Source organism: Oncorhynchus masou, chromosome 29 (genome assembly GCF_036934945.1).
Source record: "Oncorhynchus masou masou isolate Uvic2021 chromosome 29, UVic_Omas_1.1, whole genome shotgun sequence".
NCBI classification, from domain to species: Eukaryota; Metazoa; Chordata; class Actinopteri; order Salmoniformes; family Salmonidae; genus Oncorhynchus; species Oncorhynchus masou.
Window position 1 is genome coordinate 84,770,589 of NC_088240.1, and position 23,733 is coordinate 84,794,321.

The following is a 23,733-nucleotide window of genomic DNA, read 5'->3' on the forward strand; positions in this document are numbered from 1 at the left end:
TTCATCATCAAAAACACATCCATAATGGCTTGAGTCAATTATTGCTCGCTGGCCAAAGCAATATGTCTCATGTCCTTCTGATAACTATAGGCAGAGGCCATTGGTGATCTATGGGACCATAGACTCAGGCGTCAGCCCTAGATCAAACACCTGTCTTCTTCTGGACAGCCGTGGGATATTGATTGACCACACTACAGCATAGCAGGTCACCGTTTGTTTGTTATTAGCTTGCTGCTTCCATCATTAGGACATCAGGACATATCTGTCTGCCTGTCCTGCCTGCCTTCCTGCCACCCTGTTTGTAATGAGTGAATGATCAGGCTCAAACCACTGAATGTCACAATACATTCATTCAGCTAAATCACATACCAGGGATATTTTATTGATTCAATTGATCAGTTGCATTAATCTGATGTTTAAATCAAATGTTAAAATCGGACAAATCACAAAGCTACTGCTTTGTTAGTTTAATCGTGAGAAATGTAGTATTTTCATGTCACTTTGGCCCATTGCCCTTGGGGTGATAATTTGTCTTCATGCCTGCTGAGATGTCTCCAGGAAGACTTCAGTCTCGTGTTGTTCTGAACCACAGCTGAGACGTGATGATAGTGATGATGAGTAACAAAACCTTGGTTGCCTTGAGAAACTGGTGTCTCTGTCTCTCCCTCCTCAAGCCTCGCAGGGATGCTTAATGTTGCATGGCCTTAAACTGTCTGTAGCCTCAGTAGTCTAAAGCTCTGCCTTATGGGTTGGGGGGATGGAGGAGGGGAGGATTGTACAGGAGCGATAATGATGCTTTTGGAGGAAGTAGCCGTGTGTTGCAGCTCCAACTTAGCCTGTTTGTTTTCTTGAACAGTGAATCGTCAGTCAGTTGCAGGACATCTCTCCTGCCAAAGCTTCGTTTCTCTCTGGCATCAAACGTGAGCCAAACATCTGTTTCCTGCAAAGTCACCATTTATGTTCTTTACCGGCCAGCGCCAGGCCGCCTCGCACTGAGTGTGCTGCCTATTTGCATAGCACCCTGCTGAGAGCGCTGCCGCAGTGAGTCCGTCACATCCTCCCCACTTCTAAAGAGGACGAGACTAGGAAAATGCTAATTCCACGAATTAGCCAGTTAGGGTGTGTGTTTGCTTATATGTGAATTTATGTGTGTGTGTGTGTGGGTGGGGTGGGGGGTGTATGTTTTAGGGAGGTGGTTATTATGTGGATCCTTCCAATAATTTGGGGCGGCAGGTAGCCTAGTGTTGGACTAGTAATCGGAAGGTTGCAAGATCGAATCCCCAAGCTGACAAGGTAAAAATCTGTCGTCCTGCCCCTGAACGAGGCAGTTAACCCACTGTTCCTAGGCTTTCCATTGAAAATAACAATTTGTTCTTAACTGACTTGCCTAGTTAAATAAAGGTCAAATAAAAAATTGTGTTATAATGTAGTTCTGTACCCTTTATAGTGTTATAATGTAGTTCTGTACCCTTTATAGTGTTATAATGTAGTTCTGTACCCTTTATAGTGTTATAATGTAGTTCTGTACCCTTTATAGTGTTATAATGTAGTTCTGTACCCTTTATAGTGTTATAATGTAGCTCTATACCCTTTATAGTGTTATAATGTAGCTCTATACCCTTTATAGTGTTATAATGTAGCTCTATACCCTTTATAGTGTTATAATGTAGCTCTGTACCCTTTATAGTGTTATAATGTAGCTCTGTACCCTTTATAGTGTTATAATGTAGCTCTGTACCCTTTATAGTGTTATAATGTAGCTCTGTACCCTTTATAGTGTTATAATGTAGCTCTATACCCTTTATAGTGTTATAATGTAGCTCTATACCCTTTATAGTGTTATAATGTAGCTCTATACCCTTTATAGTGTTATAATGTAGCTCTATACCCTTTATAGTGTTATAATGTAGCTCTATACCCTTTATAGTGTTATAATGTAGCTCTGTACCCTTTATAGTGTTATAATGTAGCTCTTTATAGTGTTATAATGTAGTTCTATACCTTATAGTGTTATAATGTAGCTCTATACCCTTTATAGTGTTATAATGTAGCTCTGTACCCTTTATAGTGTTATAATGTAGCTCTGTACCCGTTATAGTGTTATAATGTAGCTCTGTACCCTTTATAGTGTTATAATGTAGTTCTGTACCCTTTATAGTGTTATAATGTAGCTCTGTACCCTTTATAGTGTTATAATGTAGCTCTGTACCCTTTATAGTGTTATAATGTAGCTATTTATAGTGTTATAATGTAGCTCTGTACCCTTTATAGTGTTATAATGTAGCTATGTACCCTTTATAGTGTTATAATGTAGCTCTGTACCCTTTATAGTGTTATAATGTAGCTCTGTAAACCCTTTATAGTGTTACAATGTTGGCTTCATTTTATTTACCTTTATTTAACTAGGCAAGTCAGTTAAGAACAAATTTTTATTTACAATGACGCCCTAGGAACAGTGGATTAACTGCCTGTTCAGGGGCAGAACGACAGATTTGTACCTTGTCAGCTCAGGGGTTTGAACTTGCAACCTTCCGGTTTCTAGTCCAACGCTCTAACCACTAGGCTACCCTGCCGCCACATTAATGGAGTAATGAGCTTTAAATCGGTCATGTCTAAAGACCTCAGTTTATTAATGGACACCATTTGACAATGTAGACCTTCGTGTCAAAGTATAAGAATACCAGGATGGAATGGGGAAAACAGAAGCTCTGACATAGCACAGTATTCTACTCTGTCTGGACATTGGTGCGTATCCAGTGTTGGTAGGGTACATTATTCAATATAAAGTGTTGTGAAGGGCAGGAGTACTGTCACAACTGTGAGTGAGTGACTGATGCGAGTGCATTCCCTGCGCCTCCAGGCTGTTGTCATGTTCACGGAGCTGATCAGGGAGAACTTCAGGAACAGCAAACTGAAGCAGTGCCTGCTGCCGCCACTGGGGGAGCTGCTCTACCTCATCGCCACACAGGTGACGATATACTCCAAAGCAGTGCCCTTTCAACCCTATGCCTTCTACTGTCTTAATGAAATTGCCATTACAATGAATTAGACCTACTAACTTCTATTCAATCAATCAATGAAATGTATTTTATAAAGCCCTTTTTAAATTAGCAGTTGTCACAAAGTGCTTTACAGCTAATGACTTATACGTCTGTTGGCTTAGGCCTTTATGACGATATTCTGATACTGTTGATAATCTACCACAAAAATACCTACTTAAATAACTACTGTATTTAAGCACTCTCGGTAATATCAGCACTTAAAGATGTTTGTCTGTCTGTCTTGGTTTTTGTGTTTGATGAATGCTCACTACAGTTTGTGCAAGGGTTTGAAAACACTAAATGACAAATCGCTCTACAACATACAGTATTGCTTTTCATAATGGCTTGCCACTAGTTTATTATTCCATTGAAAAGCTATGCAAAAAAGCTGTTTAACTTTTGACTGTAAGTTGTCTTGACCTCCCGCTGCATCTGAAAGCCATGTAGACACACATGAAGGTTCCTGGTGGTGGGACAGTATCTTTATTTTCAGGGGGTTCCTGTTCCTCTCTGAGCTCTGCAGTTTGTCAGGGTCACTCAGTGCAGCACACACACAATGGCCATTGACTTTATTAGCTCAATAACCAATAGAAGTAAAGGGTTTTAAAGTGCCATTTATTCTCTATTGGCTATTTGTTTTTTCTCCACAAAAGTATTTTACTGTATGGAAATGTGCTTTCAAGGCTGAATTCAGGTAGCGTTAGTTCTAGTTTAATAAAAATACCCGTGAAGAGTAATTTCATGTTATGGATCCACACCATATTGGTACACGCGACAATTCTCTTTCTCCTAATTTATGCTAACTGAGAGTCTTAGGAATTTGTACACCGCCTCCACAGAATAATGGAGAAGCCTCTAAATAATTTGGAGTATTCTGAGATTCGAGCAACATTTATAGGCCCTTTCATATTATTAATACTACATGGACGACATGGGGAAACAATATGTATGAGGATTGATGTACTGTAAGTATATAGTATTACCTAACAAAATAATATTAATAATAATATAATAATAATAATATTTTTAAAACACAGAAAAATGAATAGACGGCATAAAAGCAGAGCTTATGTAAAAGCAAGCCATGTGGTTAATGGGCTCTCTGAACACTGCAGATGTAGGATCTTAATTTGAGACAGTTACCTACAGCAGGAAAATGATCCTGCAGCAGCAACATTTTTGTAGGGGTTGATGCATTTTTCGTTAGGGCAAATCAAGTCTGAAATTTCAAAGTGGAAATGAGAAACTTTTGAAACTTTTTTAAAACTCAAATATACTACAAGTCTGCATTTCCTGCCGTGCAGGAAGGGATCAAATGAAGATCCTACATCTGCATGCAGCGCAGTGTATGATCAAAGGCCTCATTAACATGGATGTAGTGATGACAAGGTAAGAAAATGTGAGCAGCAGTGGAGATGACGGGAGGAGAATAGTGTAAATGCAAGCTAACTCAAAACAACTTCACATGTGGTGTAATAGGTGCATAAAGATTATTCTATGTGTAAACAGTGTTTCCATATGCTTTTGGTTCACTACATCACTCCTCATTATTTACTGTCAATATGTTTTGGAGCCAATTAATTCACATATCCCCAGTTTACTACATAATAACACACATTCCCTCACCGTTACCAAAGGCATTTCCAAGTTCCAAATTTGGTAGCTAGCTCGATCATTTGCTGGGGCTTATTTATTTAGCCTAATTACGCTAGCTGCTGCTGCTTTGTTTTGCCCTAATTATTCCCCCAACGAGCCGCTACAGAGGTCCTCTCTGTCTCCACTCACAGCCCCTCCCCTTTTCTTACCTTCTCTTCCCTCTCTCCCCGCAGGAGGAGAAGAAAGAGAACCCAGGAGAGCTGTGGGTTGTTCCTGCTGCCGCCTACACGGTGTTAATGAGGTGCCTTCGGGAAGGGGTAAGACTGCTGCACCTGCCTCAGCAGGAGGGGGGTGGGGGAGTTCCGCGGTAATGATCCTCCTGCAAGGCCCTACAGGCATTGTTTGCCAACTGCAAGTCAAGGGCATGCAGCAGACCCAGTCGTCAGCCCCTGTCATGTACCTGCATCAAAACAACTCCCGGATGGATGGGTCCTTGTCATGACCTCGCCGGCAATTAGCGACCGGTGGATACACACACATACACACTCTGTATGTAGGCTGTGTGTAGTGCAGTAGTGTGTCAGTCAGCCAGATAGTCAGTCTGGCCAGAGGACCGTTGTTCCTCAGCTGGTGCATCTGTTCTTCTTAATTACAAAACTGAGTTTGATTCAAAAGACGATGTCTCTTCTCCCAGAAGGGAGAGTTGATATTATGTGTTCATTATAAACTAATTAGCAAAAGTTTTAGGCTGGCCAGCGTATATACCAATATGGAGCAAGATTATTCCAAAGATTTGTGAGTTGGGTGGGGGGGGGGAATATAATTTAGTTTGTACCTATGTACTTAAGAAACTTTATTTCTACGTAGGTCAATTTAAGTCTGATGCCATCTACTGTAATTTCATTGAAAGGATTTGCCTAAAAAGAGGTTTTGTCCAGACAGTTTACACCAAATTTGTGAATTCTGATCCATAATCTCCTGTCTTCTATTTAAAACATATTAATAATAATGGTGTAATGGATCCTGTCCATCTTTTCTGTTGTTAGCATATTTCCTAGAAATTATGTCAAATGTTTTTATATACCTCTAGAATGTTATATCTGTTGAATTGTTGGGTCAGTAGTTTTGAAGACTGTTTCACATCAAGGGACCTCACAGCATCAGAGGGAAAGTTAATGTGCATGCTTCTTACAATGTTGACAACGTTGACTGTCTGGGATAGTTCTGGAGAGTTCTGTCTGAGTGACTGTGTGGGATAGTTCTGGAGAGAGTTCTGTCTGTGACTGTCTGGGATAGTTTTGGAGAGAGTTATGTCTGTATGGGATATTTCTAGAGAAAGTTCTGTCTGAGTGTGGGATAGTTCTGTTCTGGGAAGTTCTGTCTGAGTGACTGTCTGGGATAGTTCTAGAGAGAGGTCTGTATGAGTCCTGTAGGAACTGCAGGCACAGAGGACTTTTGTTGATTAATTTTGGAAAGGTCTGTATTTGTTCAATACAGACTCTGTCTGAGCTGTAATGAGAATAATACTATCAGGAAAGTTAAGTGGTTGTTCTGAGATCTGTAGTCAGTCAGTCAGTCAGTCAGTCAGTCAGTCAGTCAGTCAGTCAGTCAGTCAGTTCTAGAGAGAGGTCTGTCCTCTCTGCACACAGCCACCTTGACTAATAATAACTCTGTCAGGTGCTCCTCTCTGAGGGCTCCTCTCTGAGGGCCGGGGGATATGACTGAGGAAGGGAAGCACAGCACACACTCACACACTCACACCACGTCGGTCATTAAGACGCTGGCAACCGGGTGCTTTTCTTATTTATTTCTATTGAGCGATGATGAGTGCTGACTGACACTTGCCTACTTCTCTAGGGAGAACCTCCCCAGCTAAACACAGATTGAAGTCAAACTTTCAGAGTAGGATGGGAATTCTAGCTAAGTTTTGATTGGATGGATCCTGGCTGTGGCAAGCATGCATGATTCAGCGGCTTCATGTCTTTGTAAACAAGAACATATGGCAATTAGACTAGATAGCATAGCCTATATACAGTCTATTAGACACATCACCCCATTCACCAAAATGGATCGCTCCTACAGACAGTGAGTCATGTGGCTGTGGCTGTGGCTTGCTATATAAAGCAGGCGGACAGGCATCAAGGCATTCAGTTACTGTTTGATTGAACATTAGAATGGGCAAAACGAGTGACCTAAGCGACTGAGTGTGGTATGATGGTCGGTGCCAGGCACGCCAGGTCTAGTATCTCAGAAACGGACTCCTGGGCTTTTCACGCATGACAGTGTCTAGGGTTTCCTCAGAATGGTGCGACAAACAAAAAACATCCAGTCAGCGTCAGTCCTGTGGGCGACAACAGTTTGTTGATGAGAGAGGTCGAATGAGAATGGCAAGAATCATGCAAGCTACAGTAACAGGCAGGCTACAAACAGACAAATAATGGTTCGGTACAACAGTGGTGTGCAGAACGGCATCTCGGAACACGCAACTCGTCGATTCTTGTCACGGATGGGCTATTACGACCACACCAGTTCCCCTCCTATCAGCTAGAAACACCTAGAAACGGCTCCAGTGGGCAGGCACGCCATCACCAGCACGAGACAATTGTGGAGTGGAAAAACAATGCCTTGGCTGACATCCTGATTCCTGTTGCGTCATGCTGATGGCAGAGTCAGGGTTTATCGTAAGCAGCATGAGTCCATGGCCCCATCCTGTCTGGTGTCAACGGTACAGGCTGGTGGCGGTGGAGAACCGCTGTCCAATCAGCTGCAACTGCATGATGTCATTGCGTCAGTATGGACCAACATCCCTGTGGAATGTCTCCGACGTGTAGAATCCATGCCCCAAAGAAGTCATGCTGTTGTGGAGGCAAAGGGGGTCCGACCCAGTACTAGATGGGTGTACCTAATAAACTGGCCGGCGATTGTATGTTTTCATATGTTTATGGTTGCTTCTATTCCCACACTTCATTTGCAACACTGGTAGCACTAAATTGATGCTTTATTTCCCTGCATGGTTAAAACATGGTTAAAACATTTCAAATTGAATTGATATGTGAAATGCTTATACCACTTTAAATGCACTTAACTGCAATTCTAGCTGTGTTTGCGTGTCAGATTTTCATGACCACAGCTGATTCTGAAAGCCCAAACAAACTGAGAATAAGATGTCAAGAAGAGAGTTGCTTGTTCTCTTGTTATGGGCAGCAACCCACATACCGTAACATTGCTGCGAGTGTAGCAGCATCAGCAAATGTTTCAGGAGGGAGAGGAAGATGGAGGGAAAGTCTGGGCATGTGAGAGAGGGGAGCCTGAATGCCAGAGATGGAAAGGGAGAAGGAGACTGGGAAGAGAAGGCAAGGCAGCGAGAGATAGGGACACAGGGAGGAGAAGGCGAGAGAGAGAGAGACGGGGCGGTAATTCAAGTAATTCAAGTGAGAGAGGACAGAGAGAGAGAGAGAGAGGCGGGCAGGAGAAACGATAGAGAGAGAGACGGGCAGAAGAAGGTGAGGACAGAGAGAGAGAGAGAGGACGGAGAAATGACAGGAGAAATGACTGAGAGGAGAGAGAGACGGGCAGAAGAAGGTGAGGACAGAGAGAGAGAGAGGCGGGCAGGAGAAATGACAGAGAGAGAGAGAGAGACGGGGAGAAACGAGGAGAAGGTGAGGACAGAGACAGAGAGAGAGAGGCGGGGAGAAATGACTGAGGAGAAATGACTGAGGAGGAGAGAGAGAGAGACGGGCAGAAGAAGGTGAGGACAGGAGAAACGACTGAGAGGGAGAGAGAGAGAGACGGGCAGAAGAAGGTGAGGACAGAGGAGAGAGAGAGAGAGAGACGGGCCAGACTTGAGCTGCCTGCAGGTAATATTTATGAGCCTGAAGAAGATGTTCCCAGTGCCAATGATGAAAGGTGTGTTTGGGAACAGAGGCTGTGGCGGTGGTGTATCTGTACCAGGGAGAGGGAGCCAGGGGCTTCAACCTCCTCCTCTATCTCCTAGTCCTGGCCACCACACCGCTCTACTCCACACAGCTCTCCAGTCACATTAAACATGTATCAGTCCAACACAGGAGCTACTGTAATGCTCTGCTCCTAATCAGCTGCAGCCTAATCTCTCTATGAAGCATAGCCCAATTCCCTATATAGTGCACTACTTTTGGCTCCGGTTAAAAGTAGTGCACTATATAGGGAGTAGGATGCCATTTGGGACGAATCACCTCTGGATGACTCGTAATAATAACCATTACATTTCTACATATGGATTTCTGACATGCATTTCAATGTCCTGCAATAATCATGACAGATACTCTCTGTTTGTGTGGAAGGACATTTAATGCTGCTTAACAAAAACAAATGAATGCATGTTTTGCTCCAGAAGGAAGCATCAATCTTTAGGGTGTTGACCTGGTCCATATTGCAAAGATCAATAATATTTTCATTTTTTGTGAGCTAGAGAACCCACTGGGCACAGACGTCAATTCAACGTCTATTCCAAGTTGGTTCAGCGTAATTGTATTGAAATGACGTGGAAACAACATTGATTCAGCCAGTGTGTGCTGAGTGGGAAGTGTCTCTTTTAAAAGAACATAGACATTCTTCAAGGGAGATTGTATCTTGAAGTATTGTAGTACTCAATGGTAATAATTTCAGAGATCCTTTCCACACAGTCTTGTAGGTGTTTTGCTGTCTGACTTACTACATACCAGCTCCATCTTTGCATTCTTCTGTAATTTTCTAAATACACATTTCACAGAGTTAAAACCCGTTTTGATATTTTTTGGTTTTAATATCACTCTTATTCATTAAATATGCCATTTAAACGGAGAGGATAGAGTTCTAAGCAGAGAGATGAAAACAAGCCGGATAATGAAAGGCTTAGCTGGCGGTCCTGAATTTACATAGAGCGTTCTTCTGGTCCAGGTGCTGCGCTGCTGCTTCAAAAGGGACATAATTACACACAGGCACTTGTTGCAGGCTGGGGAAACCACAAGAGAGACTGCAGGGCTCCTCTCAGTCTGACACGGCTAACACTCTGGGAGAACATACAGCACAGGCTCAAACTAGAGGAGACACAAAGGCTAAGCTTAGTAAAGACTTATAGCTACCACTATGATAAGAGTCTTCTTCTCATATAGAATTGTTTACTGGGGCTTTTTCGATCCTCGTGTAGTGGAGATACTAAGCTTAGTAAAGAGCTGCATTGAACTCTGTTTTGTCCTCATAGTTTTGTGTTCAATCCCCATGTCGGCCCTACAGTATTATGGTTTATGGTTCTTAAGGTTATGGTTTTAGGCCTACAGTATTAGCCCTAGGTTATGGTTTTAGGCCCTACAGTATTAGCCCTAGGTTATGGTTTTAGGCCCTACAGTATTAGCCCTAGGTTATGGTTTTAGGCCCTACAGTATGAGCCCGAGATTATGGTTTTAGGCCCTACAGTATACACCCTATGTTATGGTTTTAGACCTACAGTATTAGCCCTAGGTTATGGTTTTAGGCCCTACAGTATTAGCCCTAGGTTATGGTTTTAGGCCCTACAGTATGAGCCCGAGATTATGGTTTTAGGCCCTACAGTATTAGCCCTAGGTTATGGTTTTAGGCCCTACAGTATTAGCCCTAGGTTATGGTTTTAGGCCTACAGTATTAGCCCTAGGTTATGGTTTTAGGCCTACAGTATACACCCCAGGTTATGGTTTTAGGCCTACAGTATTAGCCCTAGGTTATGGTTTTAGGCCTACAGTATACACCCTAGGTTATGGTTTTAGGCCCTACAGTATTAGCCCTAGGTTATGGTTTTAGGCCCTACAGTATTAGCCCTAGGTTATGGTTTTAGGCCCTACAATATTAGCCCTAGGTTTTGGTTTTAGGCCCTACAGTATTAGCCCTAGGTTATGGTTTTAGGCCCTACAGTATTAGCCCTAGGTTATGGTTTTAGGCCCTACAGTATTAGCCCTAGGTTATGGTTTTAGGCCCTACAGTATTAGCCCTAGGTTATGGTTTTAGGCCTACAGTATTAGCCCTAGGTTATGGTTTTAGGCCTACAGTGTTAGCCCTAGGTTATGGTTTTAGGCCTACAATATTAGCCCTAGGTTATGGTTTTATGCCCTACAGTATTAGACCTGGGTTACGGTTTTAGGCCCTACAGTATTAGCCCTAGGTTATGGTTTTAGGCCTACAGTATTAGCCCTAGATTATGGTTTTAGGCCCTACAGTATTAGCCCTAGGTTATGGTTTTAGGCCTACAGTATTAGCCCTAGGTTATGGTTTTAGGCCTACAGTATACACCCTAGGTTATGGTTTTAGGCCCTACAGTATACACCCTAGGTTATGGTTTTAGGCCCTACAGTATTAGCCCTAGGTTATGGTTTTAGGCCCTACAGTATTAACCCTAGGTTATGGTTTTAGGTCCTACAGTATTAGCCCTGGGTTATGTTTTTAGGCCCTACAGTATTAGCCCTGGGTTATAGTTTTAGGCCCTACAGTATTAGCCCTAGGTTATGGTTTTAGGCCCTACAGTATTAGCCCTAGGTTATGGTTTTAGGCCCTACAGTATTAGCCCTAGGTTATGGTTTTAGGCCCTACAGTATTAGCCCTAGGTTATGGTTTTAGGCCCTACAGTATTAGCCCTAGGTTATGGTTTTAGGCCTTACAGTCTAGACATTCGTTAAAGGCTTTCATCCCTTTTCATGTTGAATTAGACTCTTGTTTGGAATGATTTTCCAGTTAGTCCAGGGTCATCAACAGTATATCTGCAAAACAAATGTAAGGAATTTAAATGTTTCTTGTAGAACAGTTAAACAACAAAATAAAATGGTGTTTAAAATAGCTCTCGTGCCCTACGCATTTTGAGAACATCTTGGATGAGTACTTTTTGTTGTTGTTGCATCCTATGTTCATTTTTTCCCAGTGTGTTAGATGCTAGTATTAATACAGTAGCAGTGTTTTAATGAGAAAATAGAGAATTAGCCCCACTCCACTCCACAGGTGTGCCCGATGTCCTGTTTAATGGCTGTTTTCCAAATGGCACCCTATTTTCTTTTAGTGCACTACATTTGTACCAGGGACCAATTCCCTTTGTTCATTGAGTTAGATCAGGGTTCTCCAACCTTTTCTCTCAAAAGAAATCCTGAGCCACTCGTATACAAAACAGCATATTTATATTTATATTTTGCTATTGGTAGGCCCAATAGCAATAGCTATTTAGCTAATTTGATGTTCTTTACAATATATTTTCAATGTCCCTCCCTGCCTCTGTTCATAACATTAGATTTTCAATGCCCCTCCCTGCCTCTGTTCATAACATTATATTTTCAATGCCCCTCCCTGCCTCTGTTCATAACATTATATTTTCAATGCCCCAATCCCTGCCTCTGTTCATAACATTAGATTTTCAATGCCCCTCCCTGCCTCTGTTCATAACATTAGATTTTCAATGTCCCTCCCTGCCTCTGTTCATAACATTAGATTTTCAATGCCCCTCCCTGCCTCTGTTCATAACATTAGATTTTCAATGTCCCTCCCTGCCTCTGTTCATAACATTAGATTTTCAATGCCCCTCCCTGCCTCTGTTCATAACATTATATTTTCAATGCTCCTCCCTGCCTCTGTTCATAACATTAGATTTTCAATGCCATTTTCAGACTTCACTTTCTGAAAGGTTGGAATAAGTAGTGACGCATCGCATGACTCCAAGGTTTTCTCTGTGTGTGTTTTGTTTATGCTGTTTTAGTCTAGTATAGTTGCCTTTGTAACATCAGGTTAAAACATGCTCAGAGTTACAGCACACCTTATACACAGTAGCCTCCAGCGTGCCTTACCTTTGTGAAAAGGGAGTCTGTGTACAGTATGTCCACACCGGTATGAAAGATAGTTAGTTGTACAAACGGGCGTGTTTAAAAAAACGGCCTCAGCTTTTCTTCACGGTGATTTTGTATGGTTGTTGTGTGGAGAGAGAAGAGAAACCTTGAGGCTGCTGTGCTGTGTGGAGTATCTTGACTTGAGTTGTATTTGTTTCTGGTTGACTTGTTCTACTGACACAACAAGGCCTTTCTGACTGGAATGTTCCCCCTCACTAGGTTCACTCTTTCGGGTCTGTCCCAAATGGCACCCTATTCCCTATATAGTGCACTACGTGAACTCAAAAGTAGTGCACTATGTACAGAATAGGGTGCCATTTGGGATGCAGTTTCCTTAACTCCTCACTCGCCCTCTAGCAGCTTGTCAATCAGTGCAGGTGTCCTCCTACTCAGCACCTCAACTATATCAGAACCTAGAGCCATCTTTCTCTCTCTCTCTCTCTCTCTCTCTCTCTCTCTGTCTGTCTTTCTCTCGCTGTCTGTCTTTCTCTTGCTGTCTCTCTCTCTCTCACTGTCTCTCTCTCGCTGTCTCTCTCGCTGTCCCTCTCTCAATTAAATTAAATTCAAAGGGCTTTATTGGCATGGGAAACAAGTGAAATAGATAATAAACAAAAGTGTAAACACTACACTTACAAAAGTTTCAAAGCAATAGAGACATTTCAAATTTCATATTATGTCTATACATAGTGTTGTCACGATGTGCAAATAGTTAAACTACAAAAGAGAAAATAAATAAACATAATATGGGTTGCATTTACAGTGGTATTTGTTCTTCACTGGTCACAAATCCTGCTGCTGTGATGGCACACTGTGGTATTATCAAAATTGGATTTGTTTTCAAATTCTTTGTAGATGTAATGGTTTTCTTGTGGGGGAAGAGAGGCGGACCAAAATGCAGCGTGGTTAGTTTTGTGCATCTTTAATAAAGATGAAAGTACTACAATCTACAAAACAAGAAACGTGAAAAAACCAAAACAGTCCTGTCTTTGTGTTTGTGGCACCAGATAGGACTGTTTTGGTTTTTTCACGTTTCTTGTTTTGTAGATTGTAGTACTTTCATCTTTATTAAAGATGCACAAAAACTAACCACGCTGCATTTTGGTCCGCCTTTCCCCACAAGAAAACCATTACAGAATCACCCACCACAACAGGACTAAGCGGCGTGGTAACAGGCAGCAGGTGCAGTGAAAGGAGGAATGGACATGGGAGGACGAATTGTTCGGAGAAGGACCCTGGGATCAGCCTGGAGAATATCGCCGCCCCAAAGAAGAACTGGAGGCGGCGAGAGCTGAGAGGCGCTGGTATGAGGAGGCAGCGCGGCAACGCGGATGGAAGCCCGAGAGTCAGCCCCAAAAATTTCTTGGAGGGGGGGGGGGGGGGGCTCAGGGAGAGTGTGGCAGAGTCAGGAGTCAGACCTGAGCCCACTCTCCTTGTTTATCGTGAGGAGCCAAGGAGGAGACCAGAACCAGAGCCGGTGTTGGAGGTGAGCGAAGCAGAGACTGTGAAGGAGTTAATGGGGAAATTGGAGGAGAGAGAAATGAGCGAGTTGCTGTGTTGGTGCTTTTTGCATGGAATTCGCCCGACGGAACGTGTCAGGGATTTGATGGCACCTGGGTCAGTGCTCCATACTCTTCCTGAGGTGCGTGTTAGTCGGCTGGTGAAGTTGGTGCCAGCCTCACACACCAGGCATCCTGTGCACATCCCTAGCCTTGCACGTCCTGTGTCAACAATGCTCTCAAGATCTCCAGTACGCCTTCACGGTCTAGCCCATCCTGTGCCACCTCCACACACCAGCCCTCCGGTGGCAGCTCCCCGCACCAGGCTTCCTGGCCCAGTACCACCAGTGCCAGCACCACGCATCAGGCCTACAGTGCGCCTCGCCTCTCTAGCGCTACCGGAGCCTTCCTCCTCTCCTGCGCTGTCGGAGCCTCTCGCCTCTCCAGCGCTGCCGGAGTCTCCCGCCTGTTTAGCGCAGCCAGAGCCTTCCTCCTCTCCTGCGCTGCCGGAGCCTCCCGCCTGTTCAGCGCTGTCGGAGCCTTTCTCCTCTCCTGCGCTGCCGGAGTCTCCCGCCTGTTCAGCGCTGCCTGAGCCTTTCTCCTCTCCTGCGCTGCTGGAGTCTCCCGCCTCTTTAGCGCAGCCAGAGCCTTCCTCCTCTACAGCGCTGCTGGAGTCTCCCGCCTGTTTAGCGCAGCCCGAGCTGTCAGTCTGCATGGAGCAGCCAGAGATGTCAGTCTGCATGGAGCAGCCAGAGCTGTCAGTCTGCATGGAGCAGCCGGACTTGCCAGTCTGCATGGAGCTGCCAGTCTGCAAGGAGCTGTCAGTCTGCAAGGAGCTGTCAGTCTGCAAGGAGCTGCCAGTCTGCATGGAGCTGCCAGTCTACATGGAGCAGCCAGAGCTACCAGTCTGCAAGAAGCCACCAGAGCTGTCAGTCTACATGGAGCAGCCAGAGCCGCCAGTCAGCCAGACTCTTCCAGATCTGCCAGTCAGCCAGACTCTTCCAGATCTGCCAGTCAGCCAGACTCTTCCAGATCCGCCAGTCAGCCAGACTCTTCCAGATCCGCCAGTCAGCCAGACTCTTCCAGATCCGCCAGTCAGCCAGACTCTTCCAGATCCGCCAGTCAGCCAGACTCTTCCAGATCCGCCAGTTAGCCAGGATCCGCCATTCAGCCAGGATCTGCCAGAACTGCCAGTCAGCCAGGATCCGCCATTCAGACAGGATCTGCCAGAACTGCCAGTCAGCCAGGATCTGCCATTCAGCCAGGATCCGCCATTCAGCCAGGATCCGCCATTCAGCCAGGATCCGCCATTCAGCCAGGATCCGCCATTCAGCCAGGATCTGCCAGTCAGCCAGGATCCGCCAGTCAGCCAGGATCCACCAGTCAGCCAGGATCTTCCAGATTCGCCAGTCAGCCAGGATCCGCCATTCAGCCAGGATCTGCCGGAACCGTCAGTCAGCCAGGATCTGCCGGAACCGCCAGTCAGCCAGGATCTGCCGGAACCGCCAGTCAGCCAGGATCTGCCGGAACCGCCAACCAGCCAGGATCTGCCGGAACCGCCAGCCAGCCAGGATCTGCTCGATTCATCAACCTGCCTGAGCTTCCTCTTAGTCCTGAGCTTCTTCTCAGTCCTGAGCTTCTTCTCAGTCCTGAGCTTCCTCTCAGTCCTGAGCTTCCTCAGTCCCGAGCTGCCCCTCAGTCCGGAGCTGCCCCTCAGTCCAGTGTGGCCCGTTGTTAGGGTTCCTAGGTCAAGGTTAGTGGCGAGGGTCGCCACTCAAGGGACGCTAAGGAGGGGGACTAAGACAATTATGGAGTTGGGGTCCACGTCCAGCGCCAGAGCCGCCACCGCGGACAGCTGCCCACCCAGACCCTCCCCTATAGGTTTAGGTTGTGCGTTCGGAGTCCGCACCTTGGGGGGGGGGTACTGTCACGTTCTGACCATCGTTCGTGTGTTTTTTCCTTGTTTTAGTGTTGTTCAGGACGTGAGCTGGGTGGGCATTCTATGTTGTGTGTCTGGTTTGCCCATTTTTATGTTAGGCCTGATATGGTTGATTGGGAACCATATTTAGGTAGCCTGTTTTGTGTTGGGTTTGGTGGGTGATTGTTCCTGTCTCTGTGTCTTCACCAGATAGGACTGTTTAGGTTTTCACGTTCCGTTTGTTGTTTTTGTATTGTTCAAGTTTTTTCGTTCTTCATTAAACATGTCTAAAAAATACCACGCTGCATTTTGGTCCGCTCCTCCTTCAACAGAAGAAAGCCGTTACAGTAGATCTGTGTAATCTGAGGGAAATATGTGTCTCTAATATGGTCATACATTGGGCAGGAGGTTAGATAGTGCAGCTCAGTTTCCACCTCATTTTGTGGGCAGTGTGGACATAACCTGTCTTGTCTTGAGAGCCAGGTCTCATAGGGCACTACTACTGTTGGCCAAGGCCTCTAGGGCTCTGCACAAAATGAGTAGGGAGGAGGGTGCTGTTTTGGACACAGTCCAGTCATGTGGTTGTTGTGGGTTACTGTGTGTGGCTGTAGTGTACAGTCGTGGCCAAAAGTTTTGAGAATGACACAAATATACATTTTCACATAGTCTGCTGCCTCACTTTGTATGGTGGCAATTTGCATATACTCCAGAATGTTATGAAGAGTGATATGATGAATTGCAATTAATAGCAAAGTCCCTCTTTGCCATGCAAATGAACTGAATGCCCCCCCCAAATATTTCCACTGCATTTCAGCCCTGCCACAAAAGGACCAGCTGACATCATGTCAGTGATTCTCTCGTTAGCACAGGTGTGAGTGTTGACGAGGACAAGGCTGGAGATCACTCTCATTCTGATTGAGTTTGAAAAACAGACTGGAAGCTTCAAATGGAGGGTGGTGCTTGGAATCATTGTTCTTCCTCTGTCAACCATGGTTACCAGCAAAGTAAACACGTGCCGTCATCATTGCTTTGCACAAAAAGGGCTTCACAGGCAAAGATATTGCTGTCAGTAAGATTGCACCTAAATCAACCATATATCGGATCTTTAAGAACTTTAAGGAGAGCTGTTCAATTGTTGTGAAGAAGGCTTCTGGGCACCCAAGAAAGTCCAGCAAGCACTCGGACCGTCTCCTTAAGTTGATTCAGCTGCGGGATCGGGCACCACCTGTACAGAGCTTGCTCAGGAATGGCAGCAGGCAGATGTGAGTGCATCTGCACGCACAGTGAGGCGAAGACCTTTGGAGGATGGCCTGGTGTCAAGAAGGGCAGCAAAGAAGCCACTCCTCTCCAGGAAAAACATCAGGGACAGTCTGATATTCTGCAAAAGGTACAGGGATTGGACTGCTGAGGACCGGGGTAAAGTCATTTTCTCTGATGAATCCCCTTTTCGATTCTTTGGGGCATCCGAAAAAAAGTTTGTCGGGAGAAGACAAGGTGAGCGCTACCATCAGTCCTGTGTCATGCCAACAGTAAAGCATCCTGAGACCATTCATGTGTGGGGTTGCTTATCAGCCAAGGGAGTGGACTCACTCACCATTTTGCCTAAGAACACAGCCATGAATAAAGAATGGTACCAACACATCCTTCGAGAGCAACTTCTCCCAACCATCCAGGAACAGTTTTGTGACAAACAATGCCTTTTCCAGCATGATGGAGCACCTTGCCATAAGGCAAAATTGATAACTAAGTGGCTCGGAGAACAAAACATCGATATTTTGGGTCCATGGCCAGGAAACTCCCCAGACCTTAATCCCATTGAGAACTTGTGGTCAATCCTCAAAGGCGGGTGGACAAACAAAAACCCACAAATTCTGACAAACTCAAAGCATTGATTATGGGCTGCCATCAGTCAGAAGTTAATTGACTATAAAATGCCGGGGCGGATTGCAGTGTTGAAAAAGAAGGGTCACTAAAACTTTTGGCCACGACTGTAGTTCAGAAAGGTACTGTGGTAGAATACTGGTTTTAACTAGTGAACGCTATGTTCATTAGGTTGTTAGTAGTGATCCTCATTTCCACGTTTTAATGGATTAATAAGCTTATGATGTAACCCAGTGGAACCAGGGTAACAAGGTGACTTATGGATGTGTGGTATAAAATGGATGTGTGGTATATGTGTGGTATATAATGGATGTGTGGTATATAATGGATGTGTGGTATATGTGTGGTATATAATGGATGTGTGGTATATAATGGATGTGTGGTATATGTGTGGTATATAATGGATGTGTGGTATATAATGGATGTGTGGTATATGTGTGGTGTATAATGTATGTGTGGTATATAATGTATGTGTGGTATATAATGGATGTGTGGTATACGCATGGTATATAATGGATCTGTGGTATATAATGGATCTGTGGTATATAATGGATGTGTGGTATATAATGGATTTGTGGTATATAATGGATGTGTGGTATATAATGGATGTGTGGTATATAATGGATGTGTGGTATATAATGGATGTGTGGTATATGCGTGGTATATAATAGATGTGTGGTATATAATGGATGTGTGGTATATAATGGATGTGTGGTATACGCGTGGTATATAATGGGTGTGTGGTATATAATGGGTGTGTGGTATATAATGGACACACATCCATTATATACCACACATCCATTATATACCATGCATCCATTATATACCACACGTGGTATATAATGGATGTGTGGTATATAATGGATGTGTGGTATATAATGGATGTGTGGTATATAATGGATGTGTGGTATATAATGGATGTGTGGTATATAATGGATGTGTGGTATATAATGGATCTGTGGTATATAATGGATCTGTGGTTTATAATGGATGTGTGGTATATAATGGATGTGTGGTATTTAATGGATGTGTGGTATATACGTGGTATATAATGGATGTGTGGTATATAATGGATGTGTGGTATATAATGGATGTGTGGTATACGCGTGGTATATAATGGGTGTGTGGTATATAATGGGTGTGTGGTATATAATGGATGTGTGGTATATAATGGATGTGTGGTATATAATGGATGTGTGGTATATAATGGATGTGTGGTATACGCGTGGTATATAATGGATGTGTGGTATATAATGGATCTGTAGTATATAATGGATGTGTGGTATATAATGGATGTGTGGTATATAATGGATGTGTGGTATACGTGTGGTATATAATGGATCTGTGGTATATAATGGATGTCTGGTATATAATGGATGTGTGGTATATAATGGATGTGTGGTATATAATGGATGTGTGGTATATAATGGATATGTGGTATATAATGGATGTGTGCTATATGTGTGGTATATAATGGATGTGTGGTATATAATGGATGTGTGGTATATAATGGATATGTGGTATATAATGGATGCATGGTGGGTAATGAACCACTTCACATTGTAGCCATTGTAATGATTTGTGTAAATCAAATTGTTACTCGCTAATTGTTTTGTTTTGCTTTTCTTTGAGGTGTGACCTTCAGGTTCTTGTAGGATTCAGGATTGTGTTTTATTTAGCCTAGGTAACCTATTTTGGGCATTCCATTGTATTGTACTGTGTGTGTGTGTTGGGTTCATCCGTGTGTGTGTCTGTATGTGTGTCTTTAGGAGGAGCTGGTTGTGAACCACATGGTGTGTAAGATGGTGGAGAACGTGTGTACCCCGGCGTCTCACTACGCCCAGGGCTTCATCACCGGGGAGATAGGCCCCATGCTCTGGTACCTGTTCACACACTCCAGCGTCGACTCACTACGCGTCAGCGCCATCTCAGTAAGTACAAACTCAATACACTCACCAGGGAAACCTGAACTCACTCACTCACTTCTGATGAAATACCACTGGATGGATTACGTCCATGTATATAACCTGCATTGGGACTAATATCTTGATACCAGACCTAGGTTCCTATTTAAACTGTTTCTTGATTGAGTTTGTCTGACCCAAAGAAACCAATGCAATAGTCCCAAATGTAACAAACCCCGCCTATCCTGACTTCAGCCACTTTTAGAAGCCAGATGTGTTTGAAAGTGAACTTGATGATGATTGAGGCCTTCCTGTGTTATGAACTTCATACAGGCCCTGTGCAGAATCACCCGCCTCTCAGCCAGTGCCTTCCACAGTGTGATTGACAAGGTGGGGCTGCCAGCCATCTTAGCCAGCCTGGTGTCGGGGATCAGCCGTGTCCAGCAGCACATACTCACCATGTTCTCTGCCATGCTGGCGTCAGGGGCCCACGCCCAGCTACACAGACTAGTCCAGGAGCGGGTATGTAGGATACTGTAGTGTAGCACCTTGTTAAACACCAACAGTCCTAAATGCTACTCTATTCCCTACATGACTCCCGAGTGGCGCAGTGGTCTAAGGCACTGCATCTCAGTGCTAGACGCGTCACTACAGACCCTGGTTCGAATCCAACTGTATCACAACCGGCCGTGATTGGGAGTCACATAGGATGGTGGCCCATCGTCGTCCTGGTTTGGCCGGTGTAGGCCGTCATTGTAAATAAGAGTTTGTTCTTAACTGACTTGTCTAGTTGAATAAAGGTATAAATTAAAATATTGCACTACTTTTGACCCTATGGGCCCTGGTCAATGGTAGTGCACTATAGGGAATAGGGTGCCATTTGGGACGAAGGAAATGAAAGCACAACTATAGCCCCTCCTTCATTCAACTGTCACTGTGAGGCTAAGAGTGTGGCCCGTGCCATAGCTGTATGGGATTGGTGTTGTCTCTGTGAACGTGTTTCAGCCCTGTGCCATCTTCTTCAGCACTAAACATCTCATCTGGCCCGGCACCGCCGCCCTCTCCCTAACCTCTGACAGATAATTGGCCATTATCGGCTTGTGCTGCTAGTTCCAGCCAACACAGGAGATGAATCCCATCTCCTCTCCTCTTCTTCTCCTCTCTCCTCTCCATCTCCCTCTATCCTCTCCATCTCCCTCTATCTTTAATCCTCTGGCCCAGTTAGGGTTAGTTGTAAGTATGAACAAATAATGGAATATAAATCTCTCCCAACGGAACACATGCAGCCAAAGCCAGATAAGATGCAGATAAGAAAGATAAAGAATTGTCTGCATGTGATGTCTAGTCTGTCTCAGGGCCTCACCAACTGGGGTGGGAGAGAATCATTTTCCTCAAAGAGAGGAGTTCTCTTATTTCCTGAGGTTGACTTGACTCCCAGTCACTGAGACTTGAACAAACATGCCTTATTCCTACTGATGATTATCTTTAAATATTCATCTTGCTTTCAGGATCCTCCACTAAGAGGGGCAGTACTGTTTCGTAATAGCAGCAGGATTGTTAATGCACAAACAAGGCCCTCCCTCCCTGTAAAGTTCCTATAGACACAAATGAGGCGGTGAAAGTGATTTTAAGAAGGTACATCGCTGCCTTCAAGGTTCTGTGAGATTACCATTGGTCATGTAGTTTGACCTGAATGAATCTACATGTCCATTTCCAATGTAACTTGGGAAAACAAGTCTGAGTGCATCCAACTTACTGCGTCACCTTTGCACCAATTATAAAATGCTATACATTTTCCTCATTAATTCCCTTGACAAATAGAAGTCCGGGAAGCCTTGTTTATTCATGCATTGTCTTTGCATAAATGTTTTATTTCAATGAATCTCTAAGCAACTCCACTAATTGGGTAAGGAGCTGCAACAATCTTCTAGTGCAGCTTGGAATACTGTTGATGTAATTACAGTTTATGCAGCTGGGTAGACCAGAGGCTTTTGAAATGAATTAACTCAACTGCTCACACACAACAACAGCCAGTATTTAATCACAGTATTTAGGAGTGTTCATGTCTGTCTTACTTCTGCTGTCCTTTTCCATTTTCCTCCTGATTGTGAAAGTTAATAAATTCTGACTAATTTGCTGCCCAGTAAGTAGCGTTGAGCCAATTAGTCCCATTAACCTATGGTTTTATGATAAGTGTATTGTTTTGGAGAGGCTGTCGTTTCCACCCTCCCAGCACCTTCCAGACAGTGTAAGTGATAACACCTGTAGCAGCCCACAGGGAGCCTTCCAGGTTAGTGTAGCTCAGTGTCAGGTCAACACTATAGCTGGCTCTACTGGTCAGCTAAGACTCAGTGTCAGGTCAACACTATAGCTGGCTCTACTGGTCAGCTAAGACTCAGTGTCAGGTCAACACTATAGCTGGCTCTACTGGTCAGCTAAGACTCAGTGTCAGGTCAACACTATAGCTGGCTCTACTGGTCAGCTAAGACTCAGTGTCAGGTCAACACTATAGCTGGCTCTACTGGTCAGCTAAGACTCAGTGTCAGGTCAACACTATAGCTGGCTCTACTGGTCAGCTAAGACTCAGTGTCAGGTCAACACTATAGCTGGCTCTACTGGTCAGCTAAGACTCAGTGTCAGGTCAACACTATAGCTGGCTCTACTGGTCAGCTAAGACTCAGTGTCAGGTCAACACTATAGCTGTCTCTACTGGTCAGCTAAGACTCAGTGTCAGGTCAACACTATAGCTGGCTCTACTGGTCAGCTAAGACTCAGTGTCAGGTCAACACTATCTGGCTCTACTGGTCAGCTAAGACTCAGTGTCAGGTCAACACTATAGCTGGCTCTACTGGTCAGCTAAGACTCAGTGTAGCTCAGTGTCAGGTCAACACTATATCTGGCTCTACTGGTCAGCTAAGACTCAGTGTCAGGTCAACAGTATAGCTGGCTCTACTGGTCAGCTAAGACTCAGTGTAGCTCAGTGTCAGGTCAACACTATATCTGGCTCTACTGGTCAGCTAAGACTCAGTGTCAGGTCAACAGTATAGCTGGCTCTACTGGTCAGCTAAGACTCAGTGAAGCTCAGTGTCAGGTCAACACTATCTGGCTCTACTGATCAGCTAAGACTCAGTATCAGGTCAACACTATATCTGGCTCTACTGGTCAGCTAAGACTCAGTGTCAGGTCAATGGTATAGCTGGCTCTACTGGTCAGCTAAGACTCAGTGTAGCTCAGTGTCAGGTCAACACTATATCTGGCTCTACTGGTCAGCTAAGACTCAGTGTCAGGTCAACAGTATAGCTGGCTCTACTGGTCAGCTAAGACTCAGTGTCAGGTCAACAGTATAGCTGGCTCTACTGGTCAGCTAAGACTCAGTGTAGCTCAGTGTCAGGTCAACACTATAGCTGGCTCTACTGGTCAGCTAAGACTCAGTATCAGGTCAACACTATAGCTGGCTCTACTGGTCAGCTAAGACTCAGTGTCAGGTCAACAGTATAGCTGGCTCTACTGGTCAGCTAAGACTCAGTGTCAGGTCAACAGTATAGCTGGCTCTACTGGTCAGCTAAGACTCAGTGTCAGGTCAACACTATAGCTGGCTCTACTGGTCAGCTAAGACTCAGTGTCAGGTCAACACTATAGCTGGCTCTACTGGTCAGCTAAGACTCAGTGTCAGGTCAACACTATAGCTGGCTCTACTGGTCAGCTAAGACTCAGTGTCAGGTCAACACTATAGCTGGCTCTACTGGTCAGCTAAGACTCAGTGTCAGGTCAACACTATAGCTGGCTCTACTGGTCAGCTAAGACTCAGTGTCAGGTCAACACTATATCTGGCTCTACTGATCAGCTAAGACTCAGTATCAGGTCAACACTATATCTGGCTCTACTGGTCAGCTAAGACTCAGTGTCAGGTCAATGGTATAGCTGGCTCTACTGGTCAGCTAAGACTCAGTGTAGCTCAGTGTCAGGTCAACACTATATCTGGCTCTACTGGTCAGCTAAGACTCAGTGTAGCTCAGTATCAGGTCAACAGTATAGCTGGCTCTACTGGTC

General features: G+C 44.5%; 1 protein-coding gene across 1 annotated transcript in view; it reads left to right on the forward strand.

The window, feature by feature from the left end:
• ulk4 (unc-51 like kinase 4) overlaps nt 1–23,733 on the forward strand; it is a 69,327-nt gene that overhangs the window by 19,596 nt on the left and 25,998 nt on the right. The window contains exons 17-20 of the mRNA XM_064945005.1: nt 2,861–2,968; nt 4,871–4,954; nt 19,549–19,710; nt 20,017–20,205. Coding sequence (XP_064801077.1) covers nt 2,861–2,968; nt 4,871–4,954; nt 19,549–19,710; nt 20,017–20,205 — 543 coding nt within the window. The remainder of the gene's footprint in view (nt 1–2,860; nt 2,969–4,870; nt 4,955–19,548; nt 19,711–20,016; nt 20,206–23,733) is intronic.